The 27,113-nt window shown below is 41.5% G+C and overlaps 1 protein-coding gene across 7 annotated transcripts in view; it reads right to left on the reverse strand.

Annotated features, from left to right (window-relative positions):
• CHID1 (chitinase domain containing 1) overlaps positions 1-27,113 on the reverse strand; it is a 288,759-nt gene that overhangs the window by 237,456 nt on the left and 24,190 nt on the right. For all 7 annotated transcript variants that reach the window (XM_050952923.1, XM_050952922.1, XM_050952920.1 and 4 more), the window contains exons 6-8: positions 26,158-26,264; positions 23,040-23,101; positions 6,169-6,261 (exon numbers count right to left, since the gene is read on the reverse strand). In XM_050952923.1, the coding sequence (XP_050808880.1) occupies positions 6,169-6,261; positions 23,040-23,101; positions 26,158-26,264 (262 nt within the window). The remainder of the gene's footprint in view (positions 1-6,168; positions 6,262-23,039; positions 23,102-26,157; positions 26,265-27,113) is intronic.

Raw genomic sequence — 27,113 nt, forward strand, 5'->3', positions numbered from 1 at the left:
TTAATGATGTTTAATGTTACTTTGTTTACTACACGAAGGAGTGAATGCATTTTACTATAATCCATAGTTGGCAGCAATTACTTAAGAACTTTAAAAGCCTGCATTAGCCTAATGAAAAGCATTTTTGTAGAGAAATGATTGATAATCCATTGCAGAAAAACACTACAAAAATGTTAGAGCAAATGAAAATGCTTTATCTGTAACAGACAACAATTAGCCACAGCAGAAAACTGCCTCAAAAAATGAACTACCGAATGGGATGAACTTCAGCTCTCAGGAACTGCAGTGAACTTCTTCTCTGTATGAAAGATCAGAAGGAAGCTGCAGAAAAAAGCGAAGACCTTTTCTGTTGTTGCCTTTCATTTAACCAGAACTGCTGGAGCTCAAAACATTTTTCACAGTATGTTTTAACACCCCTCTGAGGTAAGGAAATACTATTCTCATTTTACTGGTGCAAACAGGCAGGCTGACAAAAGGTAGGACTTGCCTAATATAATAAAGGAAGTATATGGCAGAATCAGAAACATACTCATCGGGACCTATCTTCTTAGCATGTATTCTTGAAGAGGTTTTTCATTTCCTGCATTGTGGTGTGACACATCAGCACTAACAGTTATCCAGAAGAGCCACAGCAATTTATCTCACTAGAAATTACATTAAGACCACTTCATTTCATGCAGCCGCTGCGAGAAGTGACGTTCAGTTATTGGGCCTGATCTATACTATAAAGTTTTATCAGAAAAACCTTCCTTGTGTCAGCTCTGTATTGTATGCTTCCATACTTAAAGTTGAGCCCTGCCAACAAAACCCTCAGCCACTTATGACACTCAAGTTAAACCAGCTCGGTGAGTGATATAAGCCCTCTGTCAGTATAGTTCTACAAGCACAATGCCTTTATGGAAGCAGAAGTACCTGTACTGATGTAAGAGATCCTCTAGCAATAAGTAATGACTGCTCTGATTGAGCTTTCCAACTCCACTGCCCAAGGGTCACAGTTAAAGCCCTGCAAATCTGCAGATATCTGCTTTATATCTATCCAAGGTCCATGTTTGCAGATCAGGTGCAGATACACATTTTTTAATCCATGCAGGGCTCTAGTCACCATGACTGGAAGTCTTCCTCCTGTTTAAAATCCCCAGCCCTGGAAATGCCTCTTTTCTGCCATTTCTACAAGCATGGCTCCAGCTCACCCTCTTGCTACTGCATGACCCAGGAATGAAGTCCTAGATTTCCTCAGGCAGTCAAGAGAGGAAGGTGTGCAGCAACAGCTGCAGAATTCCCTCCAGAATAAAGATGAGCATGTTGACACTGCAAAAATCCATGGAGATAATGGGGTACAGCAGGGATGAGGACCAATGATAGGAAAAGGAGGAGTTGCAGCAGACTTACCCAAAGTCAAAAGAGCAGAGCCTCAAGTTCAGTACTGCCCCCAAGACTGCTCCCATGATGACCAGCTTGATGTCATACTGAGTGGGAATCCCACCAACAACCTGAGTTTTGGACACCCAAAAACTGCAGGGGAAGACGTTCTGTAATTGGCAACCCAGGAGATCACTGAGAATGGGGATACAGATGGTGCTGGGATGGCCAAGAGCTCTTTAAGTCCCAGCTGGACCCACAGAACCAATCAGTGACAAACTAGACTCTAGTATGTGTAAATTTTATAGGACTCCCCATAAAAGCAGGCCATTTTATTTATCTTTTCTAGGCTCCCCGAAACACTTTGCCACACCTCCCCCATCAAACCGTGACCAACTGCATGGGGCCAAAGGAAGTCTGTCTTCAGCTAGCTGCCTTATTTTAAAAGCATGAAATGGCTGTATTATGCAATAGTCAAAAAGATTGTAAAAACAGCCAAAAAGCATTCCCAGATACATTCTTCTACAGAAAATGCTTGCTTGCAACCACAGAAAGACACATTTAATGGACACAAAAACAGAGCACTTCCACTGATTTCAAAGTGAAAGCCTACATACGACTTATAGATCTTTCAGTGAAACCAGTAACTAAGCACTTCAAAGTGTGTACATTTACAGACTAGGGTTACATTTAAAAAAAAAAAAAAAAAAGAAGGTCAAAATGTGTGATCAACTCAGGTTTTGGCTTGGACAGGCTAATTTCACTAGCCAGCAGTCACAGGGCACTTGTGCTGCTGGTGAAGAAGCTGGTTTACTTTAGCATATGAAACTTTTCAGTCCTCTGGCTCATCACTGAATTTTTCCAGAAAGGAGCATTTAACTTTTGCCAGGACATTTTCAGGCAGAGCTGCCTTTGTTTCTTCCACCACAATAGGAGATCTTCCCACACTACTCTGTAAGGATCTCTTCATGGATCATTGCTGAGAAGAGCTCAGAAGCATGACCCAGGTGACAGCCAGAACTCTAAAGCAGCTCCCTTCTCTGCCTTCATGATCCTCATGGCTCATGACTGCCTGTAGTAAGTTTCGCAGTCTTTACTACACCTGAAAGTGTACTGTTAAAAATTAATAAAGGAGTAGTAATTGTGAACCTCTTTAAAAGAAATCAAAAGCCCAAGGGAAGAAGTACAGAGCTGAAGTACTTATCTGCAGTCCTACCTCCCCACCCCACACCTAACACTGGCTCTCTGTGTTTATCAGTGAGCTCAGCTGCAGTATCCTTGAACTATGTCCCTTTTACACCAGCTGACAGCCTAAGCAGGATAAGAAGGAAAAGGAAACTGACAGGGAAGACATTCTCCAAATTGGTGCAAAGTGCTGAGTCTGGAGCAAGTGAGACGGTGAATGGAGGAAACATATGCTGGAGGGGATAAAGACAGACCAAGCGGTGCACCAAGACACGCTGCAGCTGTTGAAACAGACTCAGCTGCTAGAGCATATTATGGATCAAAGTACCCAAACATGAACTTCACAGCAGCTACTACACAGCAAGGAGAACTACTCCTCCTAGCTCAGGCCAAACTTCCCTCTCCTCAAAACTCCAGTTTCCCCAGTAGCATTATCCCTTTCATTTAGCCCCACTGGACAATAATGAGAACTGCTTAGGCTATACCAACTGCAACTTTTCTTGTAAGCGGTACCTAATAAAATTCTGTTTTGTGAAAACCCTAATTTCCTGTGTCTTACAATATGGAGATGTGGATCCCCCCAAAAGCAATAATCTCCCTCCCCCTCCAAAAAAAATTGATAAACCAGCTAAATTACTGTCTGGGTACTACAAGATGCATCTTAAAGCTTCCCTTGCCAGGACAGAACTTGCAGTGGCCTTAATAATTAACCTCATCTACTCAAAAGCAACAGATGGCCTGTCCACCTCATCCCTCCACTCTAGCAATAACCTTCTCCCTCTTGGCCACGAGATATTATGCAAGGCATAATATGCAATACACAGCATGCAGCAACAACAGGGATATTTTCCTTGCCTCCACCTAACCTTGTCATGAGACATCTCTACTTCTCCTTCAATCTTGCAAAGGCATGCTCCACAGTCATCCTGAACTTGCTCAGACAACAGTCAAATCTTTCCTTGCTTCTGTCCTAGTTTGGGGTATGATATCATGAGCCAGAGAAGCAATAGGCTGGGGCCCTTGAGAATCTCCATCAGTATTGCAACCTCATTAACGTCAACAGGCCAATCCAGGAAACTTGTCCCTGCTTTCAGCTTATCACAAATTCCTGCATTTCTAAAGATGCAAGCATAACGGACCTTTCTTCACCAGCACTAATGTTAGTAAATGGTCAATGGTGATCCACCAGTGTTTATGTAACTATGGAGAAGTAGTACTCCTTTTGGTTTATATACTCAGAAGCAAGGTGGAAGTGAGGACAGAGTGGGGTTATGGATCCTATCTATCACCTCACCACAGTTAAGATTTCATTAAATCCATCTATTATTTTTTGCACATTGCCCAAGTAACAATCTTTATTTAATTGCCTTGCACACCTAGATGATGACTGCCCTGAATACCAAACTGATTTCCCACAGACTAATTGCAATCTAGGTTTGAAAACTTCCAGACAGCGCTCACCAGCACTTACCACCCATTTCGTCACTATCAGAGCAAATCTTACCCTAGTGTCCGTGCGCTGCAGACCTTGTTACACAACTTCAAGTTATGTGGCCTCTCTCATCTGAAAATCCCAGAATCACTGCTGGTTGACGCACTCAATCTGATCCCACCACTCAGTGGTCTTTGTATGGGTCTCAAACCACTGCTCCACCATCTGCAGCTGGCCAGTGAACATCATCAGCAGCCAGTCAGCTTCTCCAGTGATTTGTGTGGCATTTATGTTTTTGGCAGTGAGATGGAGAAACAGCACACAAAACAGTAGATTATAGGAGGGAACAGAGCGACTTGTAGGAATTTGTCCCCAAATTCCTGTAATTCCCTAGAGAAGTGATAGTACCAATGGCAGCAGCCCCAAAATACTCAGCAAAAAACATCCACAACATAGTGCACCAGACTGGGGTGGAGAGGAGGGGGAAAGGGGAGAGAGAAACAAGTGTCTATCCACAGTGACAAACATCTTTTGCCAATACCACCTGATGCTGTGAGGACACATAGCACTGGCAGACGCAGCCAAATGTGAATGCACTCTACCAAAATACGTATGTTGGCAGCAGTATGCAAGCGGAAATTTGGAGTGTACATAAGGGTTAGATCTCAATTTGAACTGGTGACTGTGTGGTATAAAGGCTCAATCTCATTACCAGTGCAAAGAATCACCAAGTACACAACTTTCATCAGTTTTAGGTACTTACATTTAGATAATTAATGACTAAGTATATCTAAAATCCAGAATGCCTAGCAGTCAAAGTCAATCAAATGAGATACATAAATATTGCTGTTATATTGGCTGCCCATAGGGACAGATAGAATCAGTACATACAGACTTGGAATGATTAGTGGCATTTCATATGTGCTGTCTGTGCCAAATCCTGAGCATAAAGTGGTTTGATTCTGTGCAAAATGTCAGTCTCACAGAGATCTGAGCTTTCTTCTATCATTCGTTATAGTCAAAAGTGGCATTACGTGCTTTTTGGCCAAGTCGCCAGCTGGACAAAACCACCCCAGCACACAATCCTCTCAAACTTTTCATGGCCATGCAAAGGGTATGCATACCCTGACCCTACTCGGCACCACCCCAGAGATTCACAAGGATTGAACCAGATCTGGGAACTTCATTCCACGATGCCTGGTGTGATACCATCAACTGTGCTCAGTCTGCCTGGCACAATAGTCCCCAGCATACTGTGTGTGTGTGTGTGTGTGTGTGTGTGTGTGTGTGTGTGTGTGTGTGTGTGTGTGTGTGTGTGTGTGTGTGTGTGTGTGTGTGTGTGATGCATTTAAAGCTTATAGCTTTTGTGGACATTAGTTTAAGATGGTTTGAGGTTCATGAAAATAAGAAAGGGGGACCAATTTCCTTCCATATCTACTGAAATTTACATTCTGGTTTACACCATGGTGACTGGCTTCCACTTTTGAATGAGTACCATTTTAGGAAGTAAACAACCTTCTTATAATATTTATTGAAAGATAGAAGCAGACCAAATTTTTTACTACAGCTGAATCAGATGTTCCTGTAAAACCGGTGAACTCATATTGTGTGTTCTTTTCAAGTCAGCTTTCTGTCTCACAGCTATTAGTGCCACTAAGGCCAACTCCTTACTTTGCCTGACTGTATATATAGTAAGACCATGCTTCATCTATTGCTGGGTACTAGATGCATTTCACATACATGTCAAAGTCAAACCAAAATAAAGCTCAGTTACCATAGATCTCACACCTTCCCCTAGCTCTCTCTCTCTTAAACACCATTTATGACATTTTGAAAGTGTGCCAGAAGTCTTAATGACACACACACACTATCTCACTCTTGGTGGTGAGTCACAAAGTTTCACAAATGTGCCTGCTTTGTTTTTCCAGGCAGTTCTGCCCTGATATTTTGGACTAATGCACAGTATGAGACCTTAATCCAAATTATTTTGGAAAAAAAATATGAATGAGGTTAGTATCTACAAATATACAGAGAGTGACGAGCAAAACCACGTGATCATAGGCACCGTACTAAAGTACGTTCCTGCTCCTGCAAGCCACACTTAGTTTTGAGAAAGCTGTTTAATGTATTGTTGACGAGAGAATGAAGTAGAATTTCTCATCTGGAATCTCCCCCATCAATGCAGTACTCACCCTGGTGTGACAGCAGGTGGGATGACCAGTATTAGCTTAAGCTGTGCTTCATGGAGAGCTTCTGAGAGGTGAGTGAGCAAATGAATCAGCTCCCTGTAATACAAACACATTGTTAGGCTACAGGCAATAGACGTGGCATGATATTAGCATGAGTAATTTAAAAAGTAAAACTAGAGGTAAAGACATGTTACAGGCAGTACACCCTATCTGGAAGTCTTGTAGCAGGTAAAACATTCTAGGTAGATTTGTCAAGGCATGTCCTCTTCCAGCATCACTAAGTATACAACACTGCTGGAGGTACTCCTATACTTATAATAGGTTATCATAGTAGAGCTAAAATTTTGCCATTTTTAGTTGTAATTTTAATTTTTCCATTTTCACATGTCAATTCTCAGCTAAAATGTACATTATGGAATTTCCCCCTGGGACAGCTCCTGAAATACAAAGACATTGGCGTGCGTATATGTATCAACTATATTCTCATCAAAAGGGATTATTCCTTCAGTTCATGTTCAGTTAAGAAGAGTGTTAAGCCAAGCAATAGAACTGAATTCTGTTCTGGAACAGACAGCTGTTGAACAGATTCAGATTGCCATTGTACTGTTGAATTTAAGTGGAATATGTGAAGATGCTTTCAGCAAGCCATGCAATCTTCAAAGCATTCTGAGGCCTCAAGAAAACGTGGGTGTTTTTAGAAACCTTTCTACCTATACATTTTCTGTACTTTTTTAAGAAAAAAAACTTCTTACCCTGTATGCACAAAAATCAGATTTTTGTTTCAACAGTTTGCTGACCCTGCCCTACCTGAAATTATCACCCTCTATTTGTGGCACAATTTAAAGGTTTCCACAACAGCCAATTCTTATAAATTATTAGGATATCAGGTGGAAAATAAAGTAAAAAAAGCAAGTAAGCTCTTAGGCCTGGTCTCCACTACACAGTTAGGTTGACATAAAGCAGCTTACATTGACCTAATTATGTCAGTGTCTACACTACAGCCTTGCTCCTGCCAATGTAAATGCCCTACTACACTGACATAATGACTCCACCTCCACGAGAGACATAGGGCTCACATCAGTCGAGTTAGGGTGACACTTGGAATGTTGGTAATCCAGGTCCTCATGGGAAGGAGGGCTGAGAAGCCCCAGGTGGCTCCCCACCACAGCTTCCAGCGAGGAACAGAGAGCAGAGGGGGTGGCAGCTCACCAGGAGCCCGGAAGCCTGTGAGGCAGATGCCATCGGAGCTAAGACTGGGTTCTCAATTCCCCCACTAACCTAAGAGGGGCAGTGTGAAGCACTCCGGGGGAGGACCCGCACCAACGAGCCAGGGAGGGTAGTGTAGACATGCACCACTGCAGTAATTACTGCAGTGGCTGTAAGTCAACCTAAGATAGGTCGACTCAAGTTTCTAGTTTAGACATACCCTGAAAGATCCTCTTTTAGAAAGCTGCCATCAGTAAAATAATGAAGAGAATCATATATAGAAGCAGAACTGTTGTTTTGCAGATACATTTGTTTTATTCTTCAGTTTCCTCATGAAACACTGAGTGCAAGGATCAACTGGTTATACAGGCAGTGTCAAAGAATCCTCAAATATTAAAGTTATGCTGTAATTTTCTCACTGTTAGGTGAAGTGGATGATTTATCAGTAAACTACACAGAGATAAGATGTAAAAATTAAGTTTAATGACTTCTAGCAGCTCAAGCAGAGTCCTTTATTGCTTTCACTTTTCACAAATTAAATACCATCCCTCTGTGTGCATTCCTTAAGTCATCTGATTCATCAGAACAAAATCAACTTCCCTATTTAGCCATAGGCAAGGTGGAAGCAGACAGATGAGCTGAACAGGAATTTAAAATCTCTGTAGTTGCACCACAAACCTACAGTGAACAAGTCAGAGCAAAAAGAAAATTCCCAACTATAATATTATCTAAGAACACATACTTCTAGCAATTGTGGTGCAGATTTTGGTTTGAGAGCCAAATGGTTATTGCTAGAATCAAACCTAAATTGAGCTGGTGCAAGAGGCACTTTGATGGTACCTGTTCACTCCTTTTGCTTATATTGAACAAGAAAAAGATCCCTACGACTTGAAGGTACACGAGTGGGAGGCAGGTCATTTAGCAGGTCACCCTAAACTATTCATTCCACTTACTAGGTTACATTAGAACTGAAATCCCAGAAACAGACTAATTTTGTGTACAGTAATCCACTCCAGCTGTATGATGGGAGAGGAGAAGGAATTCATCTCCCCTCCCTCTCTCCCCCTGATTATTCACCCTGAGATTTTTCTTAAGTCAGTCATCCTCTCCACAGTTAAGATTTTCACTTGGGGGTAGATTGGCTACTGTTGCAGAGTTATATAAAAGGAAGAAAATCTGAGTACTTTTTCAGACAGCATGGCTGAAACTGCCTCTGGAGTTTGCCAATAACTCTGAAATCTCAGTTTTGGCAAAAGTGGCAAACAGGAGATTCCTACTTTACTCCCAAGAGCCTAGCACACTGCTTCTGCAGCATCCTCATCTCTCTGGAGTTTACTTGAGACCTGGTTGCCTCTGGATGAAACATTGCACTGAAATACCACTGAGCCATTCCACTTGTCACTATCTTACATATATTCCCTCTCCCATCCAGAACAAAACACTAGATTGCAAGTAATCACGAGTGTCAGTTTTCTTCATTTGCCATATTTACCATCTCCATTCTCATTCTAGAAGAGTAAGAACTGCCTTTCCCATCCCTCAGTGTACGTTTTCCACATTTAGAGCACCACCATCCAGACAAACAAGCCATTGATTTAAATACAGCATAAGAGAATCCCTACTCTAAGCTGTAGCCACCCTTTCCATGGAAAGGAATACAAGAGTGACAGTAACACATCTTCACACACAAGTCAGAAGCTCCTGCATTTTATATTCCTACCAACCAAAACATCTCAATCCCCCGTGCCTGCCTCATCTCCCCCAAATACCTGTTAAGACAACTGGACTTTGCAGCATAGCAGGGAGGTTAAATCTGGCCAGTTTTGAACCAAATACACTGGTGGAGTAGGGTAGATGGGGGATGATGCAAGCGAATGCAAAAGTTAAGGGTTCCCGTGTAGGACACCTTGCTGGCAGTTCTCAGAGGGGCTGCAGCTCAAAAGCACCAGCAACGAGGTGCAGTGTGGTACGTGGAAGAGTTGATCTACCAGGTAAGGAAGTCCCAGATCATTTACTGCTTTATAGGGAAAAATCAGCACCTTGTCCACCACCTAAATCCTGGAGTTATGTCCTTTTAGGGTACGTCTACACTACAGGATTATTCCAATTTTACATAAACCGGTTTTGTAAAACAGATTGTATAAAGTCGAGTGCACGTGGTCACACTAAGCACATTAATTCGGCGGTGTGCGTCCATGGTCCGAGGCTAGCGTCGATTTCTGGAGCGTTGCACTGTAGGTAGCTATTCTGTAGCTATCCCATAGTTCCCGCAGTCTCCCCCACCCCTTGGAATTCTGGGTTGAGATCCCAGTGCCTGATGGGGCAAAAATCATTGTCATGGGTGGTTCTGGGTAAATGTCATCACTCATTCCTTCCTCCGGGAAAAACAACGGCAGACAATCATTTCGCGCCCTTTTTCCCTGGATTGCCCTGGCAGATGCCATAGAACAGCAACCATGGAGCCCGTTCAGCTTTTTTTTTTTTTTTTTTTACACTGTCACCGTATGTGTACTGGATGCCGCTAACAGAGGCGTTACTGCAGCACTACACAGCAGCATTCGTTTGCTTTTGCATGATAGCAGAGATGGTTATCGGTCGTTCTGTACCATCCGCTGCCATTGTAAATTGGCAGTAAGATGATGGTTATCTGTTGTTCTGTACTGTCTGCTGCTATCATGGGTGCCCCTGGCTGAGGTCGGCCGGGGGCGCAAAGGCAAAACTGGGAATGACTCCCCGAGTCAATCCCTCCTTTATGGTTTCTAAAAATAGAGTCAGTCCCGCCTAGAATATGGGGCAAATGTACTAGAGAACCAGTGTATCAGAGAGCACAGCTGCTCTGTGTCAGATCCCGTAAAAATGATGAGCTGCAGGCCATTCACGGGGGGGGGGGTGTACCCCTGCAACAACCCCACCCGTTGCTTCCCTCCTCCCCCAACCTTCCTGGGCTACCGTGGCAGTGTCCCCCCCATTTGTGTCATGAAGTTATAAAGAATGCAGGAATAAAAAACAGTGACTTGTTAGTGAGATCAAATGAGGGGGAGGCAGTCTCCCGCTGCTATGACAGTCCAGGCAGGACATTAAGTGGTGCGGGGGAGAGGAGCCCAGCATCCCACTGCTATGATAGTCCAGACAGGACAGAATCTTTTCTTTACACAGGAAAGGGAGGGGGCTGATGGAGCTCAGCCCCCAGTTGCTATGATGAGGACAGTTACCAGCCATTCTGTACCATTTACTGGGAATGACCAGGAATCATTCCTTCTTTTACCCAGGCGCCCCCAACCAGCCTCACCTGAGGCCAGCCAGGAGCACTCACGGGCTGATGGTGACAACGGAAAGCAGTCATATTGTACCGTCTGCCACCGGGAAGGGGAGAGGAGCGGATACTGCTCTTCACTGCTGCAGCATCGCGTCTACCACCAGCATTCAGCAGACATAGGGTGACACTGAAAAAAGTCAAGAAACTATTTCTTTCCCTTTTCTTTCACGTAGTGGGGGGAGGGAGTAAATTGACGAGCTATACCCTGAACCACGCCGGACAATGTGTTTGAACCTACAGGCACCAGGAGCTCAGCCAAGAATGCAAATAGTTTTCGGAGACTGCTGTGGACTGTGGGATAGCTGGAGTCCTCAGTACCCCCTCCCTCCCTCCATGAGCGTCCATTTGATTCTTTGGCTTTCCATTACGCTTGTCACGCAGCACTGTGTAGCCTGGAGATTTTTTTCAAATGCTTTGGCATTTCGTCTTCTGTAACGGAGCTCTGATAGAACAGATTTGTCTCCCCATACGGCGATCAGACCCTGTATCTCCCATACGGTCCATGCTGGAGCTCTTTTTGGATTTGGGACTGCATTGCCATCCGTGCTGATCAGAGCTCCATGCTGGGCAAACAGGAAATATAATTCAAAAGTTCGCGGGGCTTTTCCTGTTTACCTAGCCACTGCATCCGAGTTCAGACTGCTGTCCAGACTGGTCACAGTGGTGCACTGTGGGATACCGCCCAGAGGCCAATACCATCGATTTGCGGCCACACTAACCCTAATCCGATATGGTAATACCGATTTTAGCACTACTCCTCTCGCTGGGGAGGAGTACAGAAACCGATTTAAAGAGCCCTTTATATCGATATAAAGGGCCTCGTAGTGTGGACGGATGCGCCATTAAATCGGTTTAATGCTCCTAAAATCGGTTTAAATGCATAGTGTAGACCAGGCCTCAGTCTCCACTTCCAAATGGATGTAGAGGTGTAACCCCCTGTAGAGCGTCTTACAGTAAAATCCAGTCTTCAAATGGGAAAGGCACAGAGCACCATGCTTAGGTCTGGATCTGTGAGGGAATGTCACAGCCTCCTGATCCAATACAGGGAAAAAAGTGGTCTAAGTCGCTGCTGTTATTTGGTAGTCAGCATCTGGAACACTAACCAGAAGCTTGAGTTATCAACTTAAATTACAAGTGCTGGCAAAATGCCCTCCATCAAGGTTCCCACCCTCACCATATAATCCTCAACAAAAACTACATTAAGATGGAGTCACAGCTGCCAGTTTGTAGCAGTAATTTAAGGGCCAACAATTCAAGGATGTTGTAATGCTTTCTTTAGGGACAATCGCAAGCCTCAGAAATTCAGAATTAAGGTTACACTAAAACAAATCCAAATATGTTAAGTTAAGAAACACAGTTAAGGCATCCAAACAATCTTAACTCTGTCCTGGAGTAACAACTTGCAGTAACTAGGTGATTATGATTAAGGCATTTTTATTTGCCACTGCAGATTAGAAGAAACTGATTTTTAAAGTCATGTTAGTTTTTCATAGATTCATGAATTCTAAGGCCAGAATGGAACAACTGTGATCATCTAGTCTGACTCCTGTAGAGCACAGGCCATAGTTGATCCCTGAAATAATTCCTAGAGCATCTTCTAGAAAATCTTGATTAAAAATTATTATTAGCGTCTTCATGTTCAAAGTTTCACCTGAACATTGATCCCCTCAACATCCTTGAAAAGATTTACCTGTTAGTCACTTTCTAGAGATGATTTATGGCACAGTGTTTCTTGCACGCATGCACATTCAGCCACCCACACACGCTTTCCACAGTACAGATCACTGACAAAAGGCAGGATTAGAATTCAGGGCTTCCTGAATTCTTATGTCCCAACCCTGTTTGGCCTCTCTATATAAAAAAGCTGAATAATGCCACTGCATATTTCCTCAGAATGTCAGATCATCTCAGGGAGCCAAGTAACTTGGCTTGTTAGAGCTTCACTGCATACATCAAAATTCCATATTTGGCTTATGGCGAGTCGGGGAGGAAAGTTACCGCAGAAGAATTGCAGCTTCATGTGCAAAAAACAGGATTTACAAACTGGCCCGCTAACCTGTCAAGCCATCCCTCTAACCCATGAGAGCTTTATGCTGAATAAGACAGGATTAATGATTAATGCTTAAAGACTTCATTTAGGCACACTCCCATTTGTCAACCAAGATAGCTGATTTCAACCAAGTGTGCACTCTCCCCTCGTCCCCAAACAGTAATAGCTGAATGTCCATGTACAGCATGCGATAAATTAAAACTTTACTGCATCCCAACAGTGCTCTTTAATGTCTTAAAACAATATTTTCTCATATTACCACTGACAATTTTGAAAGAAAAACGACTGTCTCACATCTTAAAAGTTCTAACGAGGTACAGTATGGTGGGAACAAAAATGGTCTTTATGCAAAGACTTCATCAAATATTTATAATACATTTCACCACTGTCAAATTTAATTTCAGAGATGCCTCTGAAGCATTGGCAGTTTTAAGAATCTATCTTGAATTAAGATGTACCATTTCCCTACTCTTCTAGGGCTTCCATTATCCCTGGAATAATGAAGGTCAATTTTCTAAATATCCACAGTTTCAAACTCTACATTTGCCCCCTATAAAATTTAAGTATCTGTCCATACACTTTGGCATCTGAGATTTTTCTTTATTACTGCAGTTCATGACGACACTGACCTCAGAATACACAGTTGGTCTTAACGCACAGTATTTGCACTTCAGCATATTTGAAGTCTGCCATGGGGCATGTTATCAGAAGTCCGTTACATCCTCCTCTATATTCATGCGACCCTTTGAAATTCGGCAAGTTTCTAACTTTAGCCTTTCTACAAGGTTGGTAGTCAGTAGTTCCTGAAATTAATGACCTATCTGGGAAACAGGACAGAATAAAGCTGTCTACTAAATAAGAAATTGTCCTTTCATGCCACTTCATTCTCTAGTTAATACCAGGAAACTAGAGTGAATTACAGGAAATCTTTGATTAATAATTACTCTTCCAAGGATTAACCTGAAGAATGGAACTGCCAGCACAGGTTTTTGTTGCTTTACTCCCACCAACAATTAATAAGATGCCTGAAGGTCATCTTCTGTAGGAAGCCAAGCTCCTGCAGCACACTGTGAGAAAAGCATCTTTTCCAGGCAACATCCACAAGCTGGTGGTGCCACTTATCAGCAAATAGCTGTCTGAATGACAGGAATAAACTACACATGTGGAATCTCCAAGTCTAGTATGACACTGAATGGTATATTCAGGCCTCTACAACAAAGTGATCCAGGACCTTTGGGGAAAAGAACAGAATAAAAATGCAGTGAATTTTTAGGTATCAGATTAGTGAAAGAGAATCTGCCCAGCAAGCAACCAACTGCCTGAGGAGAGACAGGGGAAAGAGTACCACTCTGCCCTTTTAACAGTCTTTACGTTGTTACATTTCTCAAGCCAAATGCTACAGGATGAGAAGCTTGTGGAATTCTATTCTTCAGGCCTGCCAAGGAACTTTTGCTATTGTTGAGTGATATAAAGAAAGTCACTTTGGAGTCAGTTAGGAGTCACTCTTCAGGGAAAGCAGTTATCTTGTCAGAGAACTAGGTTTTCTTCCACATTCCCTACCTCATATGAAGCAAAAGAACCTAGTATCAGACTGAAGATCTGTCCATTGTACTGTGGAGTTCTTCAGAGAGGTTAAATGCAGAGTAAAAATATCTCACTCATTAACAGAAACGGAGTTTACTTGCTGTGCAGGAGTCTGAAAAGAAGAGAAGATTAGCAAGATTTCCACCCCTCATCTTTAATTGCTTCTCAGAACAAGAATGTGAATAGGCACCAAGTGGATGCTGCAAGAGGCTAGCCTGTATAAAGAGCACAGGATGACTGAAGGAAAAGAAAATGCTTAGTTCACAAATCAGTAGCAGGTGGGTATGCTGTGGAAAGAATGTTGATAACATTACATCATATGGTCATTTGTGGAAACACTGGGTCTTGCAGGAAAACTTGTACCCTTCAATTGAGGCAGTTTGCACTCCAAATAGACAAATGCAGACCTGTACATTGTGTACACCTTTTTAGTCTGATTTTATGTAACTTAACTGCTTCAGTTAGAACAATGCTTTCTTTTCTATAGGAAAATAAAAGTGGCCCCTTTAAAGGCAATTCACTTCAAGTTTCTCAGATAAAAAAGGTTCAAAGTGTACTAAAAACCAATATAGTCTTGGGACGCACAGGCAAAGAGTAAAAGTCAGAATTGAAGGAACGGACTGAAGATTATAATAGGCTAAACAGGGGCAGGACCTCTGAGCAAACTGCCACAGCTCCAGCCAACATTGGAATACTGACAACATGAACTTTTTGCTCTTCAAAATAAATTAAAGATGACCATGTCCGGTCCACTTTATAAGAGAAACAGAAAACACGATTTAAGGGGAACTTGAGCAGTCAGACTTTCAAGCCTTGGTGTGATCAAACTAGTGCACCAGCAACCTTCCTGCTCTTCTGAAAAGCTAGTTGAAGAGAAAGGAGACTCAAAGCTTTTTATAAATAGCTGTTTTTGGACTCATCAGAACTCCACACTTCTTGCTCTCTTACTGATGAGGAGGTGGTGGTGTTTTGTTTGCTTTAGTTTAAAGTGACATCCCTAGGTTGAAGTATCAGAGGGGTAGCCGTGTTAGTCTGGATCTGTAAAAGCAGCAAAGAATCCTGTGGCACCTTATAGACTAACAGACGTTTTGGAGCATGAGCTTTCGTGGGTGAATACCCACTTCCTCAGATGCATGTAAAGGAAATTTCCAGGGGCAGGTATATATATGCTAGCAAGCAAGCTAGAGATAACGAGGTCAGTTCAATCAGGGAGGATGAGGCCCTGTTCTAGCAGTTGAGGTGTGAAAACCAAGAGAGGAGAAACTGGTTCTGTAATTGGCAAGCCATTCACAGTCTTTGTTCAATCCTGAGCTGATGGTGTCAAATTTGCAGATGAACTGAAGCTCAGCAGTTTCTCTTTGAAGTCTGGTCCTGAAGTTTTTTTGTTGCAGGATGGCCACCTTAAGGTCTGCTATAGTGTGGCCAGGGAGGTTGAAGTGCTCCCCTACAGGTTTTTGTATATTGCCATTCCTAATGTCTGATTTGTGTCCATTTATCCTTTTCCGTAGAGACTGTCCAGTTTGGCCGATGTACATAGCAGAGGGGCATTGTTGGCATATGATGGTGTATATTACATTGGTGGATGTGCAGGTGAATGAACCAGTGATGGTGTGGCTGATCTGGTTAGGTCCTGTGATGGTATCGCTGGTGCAGATATGTGGGCAGAGTTGGCTTCGAGGTTTGTTGCATGGATTGGTTCCTGAGCTAGAGTTATTATGGTGCGGTGTGCAGTTACTGGTGAGAATAAGTTTCAGGTTGGCAGGTTGTCTGTGGGCAAGGACTGGCCTGCCATCCAAGGCCTGTGAAAGTGTGGGATCATTGTCCAGGATGGGTTGTAGATCCTTGATGATGCGTTGGAGGGGTTTTAGCTGGGGGCTGTATGTGATGGCCCGTGGAGTCCTGTTGGTTTCTTTCTTGGGTTTGTCTTGCAGTAGGAGGCTTCTGGGTACACGTCTGGCTCTGTTGATCTGTTTCCTTATTTCCTCATGCGGGTATTGTAGTTTTGAGAATGCTTGGTGGAGATTTTGTAGGTGTTGGTCTCTGTCTGAGGGGTTAGAGCAGATGCGGTTGTACCTCAGTGCTTGGCTGTAGACAATGGATCGTGTGATGTGCCCGGGATGGAAGCTGGAGGCATGAAGGTAGGCATAGCGGTCGGTAGGTTTTCGATATAGGGTGGTGTTAATGTGACCATCACTTATTTGCACCGTGGTGTCAAAAAAGTGGACCTCCCGTGCAGATTGGTCCAGGCTGAGGCTGATGGTAGGGTGGAAGCTGTTGAAATCGTGGTGGAATTTTTCCAGAGTCTCCTTCCCATGGGTCCAGATGATGAAGATGTCATCAATGTAGCGTAGGTAGAGAAGGGGCGTGAGTGGACGAGAGCTGAGGAAGCGTTGTTCCAGGTCGGCCATGAAGATATTGGCATATTGTGGGGCCATGCGGGTGCCCATAGCAGTGCCACTGATCTGGAGATATATATTGTCATCAAATTTGAAATAGTTGTGTGTAAGTATAAAGGCACAGAGCTCAGCAGCCAGTTGTGCTGAGGAAGTGGCTATTCACCCACGAAAGCTCATGCTCCAAAACGTCTGTTAGTCTATAAGGTGCCACAGCATCCCTAGGTTCAAGAGTTTACAGAAATGAGTAAAGTGTGATGAACTGGGAAATGTCTTTTTTTACTGGTATGGTTCATACATCTGTGTTTATGGTGAGTTATTTATTATGGAGTTAGAGCAAAAAAGGGTTCTTAGGGGAACCACGAAGGAAAGGCAGTACAATGGCCTAGCTAAGGTGCATCCCAACACACACAGACACAATAGCTAGGTTTACAGCCATGAAAAGGCAACTCCTCGGTCTCAATGCTGGTGACACAGCTCTTTTGCCAAGGCTGAGAAAAGGAGAAATCAAAGGGAACGCTAAGCAATTACAGGGCCTCAGGCCTAGAAAAGGGAGGGGGTTCAGGTGAGCTGAGAAAGGCTGCCAGGGACCCTCAGTGAGAGTTGACAGTCTAGCAAGGACACACACCATGCTGCGAGGAGAACAGCCTGTTTCTCCTAGCCAGAGATGGAGCTCAGCTGGGCTCAGAGGAACTTGTAAATGCTTATAAGGACAAATTAAGGTGTACATAAGGGAAAATATGCAATTAGAGACCTTTATCATTTTTATTCTTTTCTCTGTATGCTTTGTACCTTTGGCTGAATTAATAAATAAATAAATATTTGTTTTGTTTTTTGAAGATTTTTTAGTCACTTTAACCACTATCGCTAATCATAGGTCCCTGGAGCGACAGGGCCCTCACACACTGAACAAAAGCAGTTGGGCCGATCACATTAACACAGCTGGGAAAAGAGGGTGGGGGCTGCCACCAACAGACCGTGGCTGGAGTGGTTGGACCCAGAGTGAGGTGGAGAAAGCAGGCTGGTCACCTATGGGGTATACCTGAGAGGAAGTAAAGGGGTCCAAAGCCCACTTCACCCTGTAACCATGACAATAAGCCATGCAGACGTTGATTCTAAACAAAGGAAATGTCAAGCATTTCAGCTTGCAAAATTATTTATGTGTATTATGGTAGTGCCGAGAAGCCTCATTGTTTTAGGCATATGAACACACACAATATAAGCTCTTTGAATAGGGACTGTCTTACTATCTATACTGATACAACCAAAGGGAAAAGAGGCACAAAGAGATGAAAGAAGTTGCCAATGGTCACAAGATCATTGGCTGAGCTGACAATGTTTCAGATGCTTACTTCAGAGCTCTATCTACTGGACCATGCTGCTGTGTTAGGCAGCAATTATTTGCCGGAGAGAAAACTGAAGAACTTGAATTAAGTCAGTTGTCAAATATCCTTATCCTTTGAATTCTAGCAACAGGGAAACATATCCCTAAATTCCTGAAATTGGACACACCACATACACTGGATCACTTAAGAATTCTATGATCCCTACACAGGAAAATAGGAAGACAAGAGATGCAGCACTATCATTACTACCCTCTTTGATATGCATTGTTAGTGGCAAATCCTGAAAGCAGTTAAGGCCGTAGGGATACTTACTCAAGGCTATTACACATTTTATCCTTAGAGTGCCACCACATAGACAAGTAAAAAACTTGTGTCTCAAGAACAGTTGCACTAATCCCAGCAAAATTCAGCATTACCTATCAAGAAAATGTCTCTCTCTGGGATATTTGCTCCACTAAAATCTTACTGGAATACATGGTTTGTACCAACCAATTCAACTTGGCTGAAATGTGGGCTAATTTTGTGTTTAAATCATTGTTCTAATTATGCTAAATCCTTTGCTTGCTAGGTTCCTTACCCCTAGTGAACTATGGCCAGATTTACTGTATATCTAGCACTCTCCTTTTTGGCGGTGGCAAGGCCTGGGGTAAATCAGCCCCACTCTGGACAGTGTTTGTTTTCCCCCCCACTCTGTTTACTTATCAGTATTTTCAAGGGGCAGGCCAAGGAGCGCTCCCTCATCAAACAAAAAGAAACCAATTTACAAACACGAAACAGAGGGGGATACCTCTCCCTACCCCTTTGCTGAGGGAGGGGATGCCCTGTTGTTGGCTCCAGGGTATCAGTCTTTCCCCTAAACAAGCACTCCATTTTGGTTGTTTATCCGATGGGGAGGAGAGCAGCCTCTCACCCTAGTGAAGCCTATCTCTCTGCTTCCACTCTTATGTTCTAAAGAGCCTCAACAGGGTCCAGGATTCTGCCAGCCAGTGCCCACCCCTGAGAACCGTTTTCTAGGGGGCCAGGCAACTGGAAGAGGAGAGGAAGGGGTAAAGAGCAAAGCTAAAGCTTCCCCCAGAAATGGAATTCCAGCTAATTGCTCCTGATCCTTATTTCTTCTGTTTCCTTTTCCCTTTTGTCTCTGTCCGTCTGCTTGTTCTAATTGTGCCAATCAACTGGGACGAGACTGGGTCACTCTAACTCCACTAGCCCAGCAGCAGCTTGTCTCCTCTCCTCCCTCTCTCACCAGAGGAGGCATTTTAAAAAGTCTCAGGCACCCTTTAATTGGACTCAGGTGTCCCTAATTAACTTGAGGTAACCCCTTCTCAGTTTGTAGGGAAAAGGGCCTTTATCATCCTACGACTAATATACCTGATTCCACCACCTTCTTATAGTCATTGAGCCTGACTCTGTCATACTAAGTAATTTTAGTAAGGTACCAGTGTACATAGTCATGAGCGCTGTTAGAACTTTAATGAGCCTTAAGATTGGAGTTAATATTAATACTGCAAAAAGCTACAAGCAAAAAAAAAAAAGGCTACAATAAAAAGCTATAAGAATCTTTGCTAAATTGGGTAACTAGTTATGGTTGCATTTCCCACCATATTTGCAGGATCTATTCTGAGAGAATTATTAAAAATGCTAAATGAATACTAAATGGTTGCATAGGAGAACTGGGAAGTCTACAAATATTGGAATGGTAGAAGCAGAAGGAAGAGAGTTTGGTGTGCTATTTAGGCACAACTAGGAGTAAGAGGATGAAAGGATGGAATCGAGAAAAAGAAAATTTCTGACAGCAAAGTCTATTAGGCTGTAGAATAGCCTACCAAGGCAACCAACAAACTGTATCACTTAAGGGATTTTAATTTGCAATTGACCAAAACGCTAGAAAGTGTACTGTATGGAATAATCCAGCATTGGGAGCAGTACTGAATGGTCTATGAGCTTTTTTCCATAATGCTATGATATAATATTAGGAAATTTAAGACATTTCCATAGCCAATCTACTTCCTCCTTACAGCTGACATACCACAAGTCCACTGGAAGGATCAATCAGAAAAAACAATTTTGTCATTTATCACATTAGTATTTAAGTGTTCATGTATTTAGGTTTAGAACTGTTGTGGTCTTAGTTACAGCTCTGCAACTCTGATCCCTTTTCAAAAAGCAGAATTTTACATAACTTCAGCAGATCCTGTTGTCAGGTAACTAATGTGACATCTGTTACATATTTCTGCATTTGTTTTGACACACATGCACAATTCCTGCTGGTCAGTTGTTGGCTGCTATAGCCAACAGGAGTGGTGCTTAAAGTCAGCAGACTAATTTACTCTTACAACATAACCACATTCATACTACAGTGTAAGAGTACCAATCCCATAAGGAAGCCAGATCTCCTTGTTGTCTTGCCATCCGATGGCTTGGGAAGTAATCTGATGGCAGAAGCTAGCTGTTCCTAGGAGCACCACTATGATGGTACAGATTCTTCAAGGTCAGATTCCAAAAAGCAGCCAACCCTACCCTCAGGGAAAGCAATGAATTGCTGAGAAATTTGTACTAAGTACTTAACAGAATTAATACAGATCCTGTATATGAAGCATACATAATTACTGTTCTATCAAGGACCTATGTCTCTATAGGACAGGGATTCATTCTTGTGCCAACATCCAACTTCAGTGCTCCCTGCTTTCCGATGTTCTTTAACTTCTGAAATACAATCCCTTGAAAGTCAGTTGCTGTACAGTAGGAATTATGTTACAATACTGCCACTATGTGGACTAATCAACAAGGACATGGAAAACTCTAACCCTGTACTTTTCTGGTAACCAGTAGCAGACAACTCATGCATACTCATGACACAAGTACACAATTTTACCCTGATGCTTGAGGTAAAATTAGTGGACACTAAAGCAAGACACTATGAACAAAAACCAATCCAAGAGCAGGCTTGCCTGAGCACTGTGTTAGCTTAATTCTGCAAGTTAGAAGGTTAGGGCCAAAATCATTGATATGGTTGCAAACTGCTGAAAGTCTGCCAGCCCCAAGAATGGTGGAACGAAAGTCTACTATCGTACACGATACCTGGGCAGAGTGACCTTAGATCTATTACTTCTGATCAATGGTGGCATTAAATACTGTGACTTGAGTTCCAGGGGTAAAACGAAGATATTGGCCCCACAACTTAGTGCCTCTCAATTATGCCTGTGATCTTAAGGTGGAGAAGGGTGTGTCATCTCATGACCAGAGTAAAAGCTAAATTCTTACGGCTACTGTACACAGGCAAGGTTAATGAAAAAACAGATTAAGTGGCCCCAGCAAAATGCAGTGGGGAAATGCATAATAAAGGCTACAAGTAGGTGTTTTGAGTGGAATTCTGACAAAGGAGAGCCAAGCTCAACTGCCTGGAAACTCCAGCACCACAACTGTAAAACACAAACCCACTAATTTGTATACAAGTAGAAACTTTTTATCCAAGCTGTATTTTGGACCACTTCCAAAGAGAAGGAGAACTGCAATCCATTAGATCTGCTCCCTCTAATAGCTTAGCCAAGGTCAGCGAGATCTATTTTAAGCCTCTTGATCAGCATGGCTAGCAAAATGGATAAGCATTAAAGATATGTAAAGGTGTGTTAACAGTCAACTTCATGAATAAAAAAAACCTCATAATGCAGACAAATAGCTTCTGTTTCTACTATGAGGAGCTTCCACGCTTTTGAAGTAATAGAATAGTATTTACTGTATCAATGTGGAGAAAGTTGATGCTGGAGTACAATGAAGGCAAATTATGCTTACGCTAAGAATTAAACTCCATAAATCACCCAAAAATCTTACAAAAGTGTAGAGAAAGCAAGCCTCATTTTGGAAGCATACCAAATAAAGGATACTCTCCCCCTATAGTTAGCAAACAACATTCCCTGTAATGTTTAATCGTGTGCTGTTGGCAATTTAGCCTTCTGAGTTCATGTTAACATATTTAAACTGGTCTGTAGTTGGCGCAAATTCAATCTTACTGTTTACACAACCATAAGAAAGTATCAGAGGGGTAGCTGTGTTAGTCTGGATCTGTAAAAAGCAACCAAGAGTCCTGTGGCGCCTTATACATGTGACGTGTCTGACAAAGTGGGTATTCACCCACGAAAGCTTATACTCCAATACATCTGTTAGTCTATAAATTGCCACAGGACTCTTTGTTGCTTACAACCATAAGAAAGTAACTGGTAGATGAAACACCACCTGTACTAAGTTATCCTATCCACCAAAGCACTTGCAACCCCTCACAGCTTCATATGTTCAAGTTTTTTCCACTAACTTAGATCTGTTAATATGTTAGACAAAACATGTATATGTTGTACGTTGCAGTGTTTATCCATTTTTTGTGCACTGGGATTTACTGTTGAACTGAACTAAGGTTTGAAAGGTTATTAATGTGGTATGAAAGTCTCATAACAGTGGATTAAGGCCTGAAAAATAGCAGTGTTGGGTGCAACTGATTTAACTTGCAGTTTCTTTACTTTTCAAGGTTTCCATTCTGAGGAAACAAATGAGCAACTTTAACTGAGTTCACAAAAAATGGGAATATTTTCACTGCAATCAGGAGACAACCCAAGACACTGGGTACAAACACAGGCTGCAGCCTGTGCCATACAGTTATACTGCTATTTTGAGCAAGCTAGCTTAATCAAAGCTAGCACAGGTGTGTCTACATGTGCTGCAACCACGCCTCCTAATTGCCATGTAGACACTCTTACTGCATGGAAATTATAAGGCAAAGAGAATCCTTGAAGGTTACTGGTATTCAATTAAAAGAGCAACAAGTTGGTTAGGGCTTGTGTACAAATAAAACACCAACAGTGCAAATATAAAATTCAAATCTATATGGATTAATTACAACAGCTTTTATACAATTAAAAAAAAAAGATATGTTGGTTTTAAACTGCAGAAGCCACTTTTTCAATCACTGCATCCTAAAGGCTGATACTTACGTCTGCTTTTGATTTCCCAGCTGACTCCATACTTCCACTACGTATCCATCAAAATTTTCTTCCTAAAGTGAATTGGGAACAATTCAGTGTAATTTAGAAAGCTTCAGCTGTCATGCTGTTATACTAATACCATAGAAGTTAATACATTAACTAGTAACCAGTCTCTGTAAAAATGTATTGTATTCCCTTCTCCACCCTCCCAATCATATTAGTTTGTACATGTAGAGCAAAGAATATGTTCACACACACTGCATAGAAATAAAGAGAAAGGACTATTTTAGTCTCACTGCAAGGCAGGTCTTCCAGACCTCAAATCATTCTTGTAGTTCTCTTCTGAGTCCCTTCCATTTAGGGAGATGGGGGGGAAGGGGACGTTGTTTTGAGGTTTATTTTTTGTTGCTTTTTGTTTTTAAAGAGTTTTGACTTCACAACCTGACAGAGTATTCAGTGATGTTTCACTACTGCCACATGAGTAATATCTCCCTACTTCCACTTCATAGTCCCCTGCTTATATATCCAAGACTGCATTTGTTCTCCGCCACCATAGACACTGTCAGCTCATGTTCAAACTGGTTATCCACCATAATCCCCAACTTCCTTTGCGTTACTGCTTTCCAAAACACACTACCCCTTTCCTTCAAATATGCTGTTCAGTCTTTGTTTACACAAATATAAAATTAAATAACATGCTCTTAAATACAGCTGAATTCAGCTGAGCCCAGCCTACCATCTGATCCATATGAGTTTGTGGAACTGACCATTTACTGCTCCACCAATGTCTGTCATCAGCAGACTTTACCAGCAGCAATTTTCTATTTTCTTCAACATCATTCTTCAAGATATTGAATAGCATTGGGCCAAGAGCAGCTACCTGTGGGGCCCTGCTAAGAACTCATTAGATGAGGATTCCCCATCTACAATTATTTTGAGATCAGTTGGCCAGTTTACAATCCATTTACCATTTGCTATGTTAATTCCTAGTGCTAGTTTTAAATAGGATGTTATACAGTACTAATCAAACACCCTGCATAAGTAACTAGTATAACAGATCTTTGTCAACACTCTTTAATCTCAAAAGGATCTGAGAGACAAATTTGACAAAATCCAGTTTCCATAAAACACATTACTAGCATTAATTACTCTACCTTCCTTTAAATTCTATAAAGATTGTATTCTTTAAAAGCTGTCCCATGATTTTGCCCAGGACTGATATCTTAATAACTGGATCATCTCATTAGCTTTTTTCTAGGGCTGTCAAGCAATTAAAAAAATTAATTGCCCTGTTAAACAGATAGAATACCATTTATATAAATATTTTGGATGTTTTCCACATTTTCAAATATATTGATTTCAATTACAACACAGAATACAAAGTGTACAGTGCTCACTTTATATTTATTTTTATTATAAATATTTGCACTATAAAAGAGATAGTATTTTTTAATTCACTTAATATAAGTACTGTAGTGCAATCTCTATCATGAAAGTTGAACTTACAAATGTAGAATTATGTACAAAAAATAACAGCATTCAAAAATAAAAAACTGTAAAACTTTAGAGCCTACAAGTCCACTCAGTCCTGCTTCTTGTTAAGCTAGTCACTCAAACAAATTTGTTTACATTTGCAGGAAATAATGCTGCCTGCTTCTTGTTTACGATATCACCTGAAAGTGAGAACAAGAATTCGTATGGCACTGTTATAGCCGGCATTGCAAGATATTTATGTGCTAGATGAGCTAAAGATACTTATGTTCCTTCGTGCTTCAATCATCATTCCAGAGGACGAGTCCATGCTGATGACAGGTTCTGCTCAATAACTATCTAAAGCATCGCAGACCAATGCATGTTCATTTTCATCATCTGAGTCGCATGCCACCAGAGAAGGTTGATTTTCTTTTTTGGTGGTTCAGTTCTGTAGTTTCTGCATCAGAGTGCTGCTCTTTTAAGATTTCTGAAAGCATGCTCCATACCTCTCAGATTTTGGCAGGCACTTCCAATTCTTAAACCTTGGGTCGCATGTTGTAGCTATCTTTAGAAATCTTTGTGTTTTGTCAAATCTGCAGTGAAAGCGTTCTTAAAACAAACAACATGCTAGGTCATCATCCGAGACTGCTATAACATGAAATATATGGCAGAATACAGGTAAAACACAGAGCAAGAGACATACAATTTAATTAACACTTTTTTTTAATGAGCGTCATCAGCATGGAAGCATGTCCTCTGGAATGGTGGCTGAAGCATGAAGGGGCATACGAATTTTTAGCACATCTAGCATGTAAATACCTTGCAATGCTGGTTACAAAAGTGCCATACAAATGTTTGTTCTCACTTTTAGGTGACATTGTAAAGAAGAAGCAGGCAGCATTATCTCCCATAAATGTAACCAAACTTGTTTTTCTTAGCAATTGGCTGAACAACAAGTAGGACTGAGTGGACTTGCAGGCTCCAAAGTTTTACACTGTTTTCTTTTTGAGTGCAGTTATGTAACAAAACAAAACAAAACAAAAAACTAAATTTGTAAGTTACGTTTTCACCATAAAGAGATTGCACTACAATACTTGTATGATGTGAATTGAAAAATCTCTCTTTTGCTTATCATTTTTACAGTGCAAATATTTGTAATAAAAATAAAAAGTGGGCACTGTATACTTTGTATTCTGTGTTGTAATGAAATAGACATATTTTAAAATGTAGAAAAACATTCAAAATATTTAATAAATTTCAACTGGTATTCTATTGTTTAACAGTGTGATTAAAACTGCAATTAATTGCAATTAATTTTTAATTGCCATTAATTTGCATTAATCGCATGAGTTAACTGCAATTAAAATCGACAGCCCTACTTTTTTCCAGTCCTCTAGAACTGCTGCAGCATACCAAGAGATTCACTGAACAGCTTGGAAAGCTCTTCAGCTCTTTTAGAGCCCTCAGGTGCAAGTTGTCCAGTCCCACAGATTTAATATATTTAAGTTCAGCAGTTACTGTTTAACATCCTACCTAATTACTATTTGAATAGAAATTTCATTGTCACTATAAGATGTGAAGGTATCATCCAGCTATAATGGATCAATAACAGGTATCCCACTGATTAACTCATTTGTATTAGCAATGGTTTTACCTTGGCTATTTGCACCATAGTCTTGGAAAGCTCCTCTATCTCATCCTCACTGCCAAAAATACTCTCAAAATCTTGGTAAGTCCAGCCATCAAACAAAATCCGAGGAACTGAGATGAAAGAAACAAGTAATTATGAAAATTATAACTGCTCTGATTACACTAATAAATTCACAGGAAAATCTCCCATATCTAAAGGTTTTGCTTCTCTACTTTTTAACTCCAGTTAGTATAGATAAGCAAATTGCTCATGCAATCTTGTCCTTTGTTTCAAAAGTGGTTCACTGAAGAATATTGACTCAAAGTAAATACTTCCAATGGAGAACCAAGTTATTAGTAGGGGCTGTAAAATCACTCTTAAAGGGATGCCAGCTTGAAAATAGTGTCTCCTTCGGGAAGTTTTGTACCTATTATTGATACAATGCTTAAGATTACTATACTGGAAATAAAGAATTTTACTTCTAAATTTTAGTTTGTTACCTTTGTGAGTTTAGCAGCACTGGGTCTAGTCAGTTTCAATGTTTTGATTATTTCTAGCCCTCATGACAACATTCTTGTATTCCTTCTGTGGGGAAGCTCAGACATGCTCTTCCCCAAGCTCCATAAAACTGTTTACTAGCTCTGCCCCCATGTTACTAGAAGTGGAGTCACAACAAGCAAGCAGGAAAGGGAGCTATTAGGGAGGCTGGCATCCAAGGTGGACCAGAGAAAGGTGTGCCCCCAGTGGAAAACCATTCTAATCAAAGGAGCAGAAAGGCTTAGAATTGGGTTAGGTTACTAACGAGAATCAGGACATATTTAAGAAGTTACTTCATCAGAAAGTTGTATTTTAAAAGACATACACCGCTACCTTGATACAACGCCACCTGATATAACACAAATTTGGATATAACGTGGTAAAGCAGTGCTCCGGGGGGGCAGGGCTGCACAGTCCAGTGGATCAAAGCAAGTTCAATATAA

The sequence above is a fragment of the Gopherus flavomarginatus genome, chromosome 5, assembly GCF_025201925.1.
Source record: "Gopherus flavomarginatus isolate rGopFla2 chromosome 5, rGopFla2.mat.asm, whole genome shotgun sequence".
In the NCBI taxonomy this organism is placed as follows: Eukaryota; Metazoa; Chordata; order Testudines; family Testudinidae; genus Gopherus; species Gopherus flavomarginatus.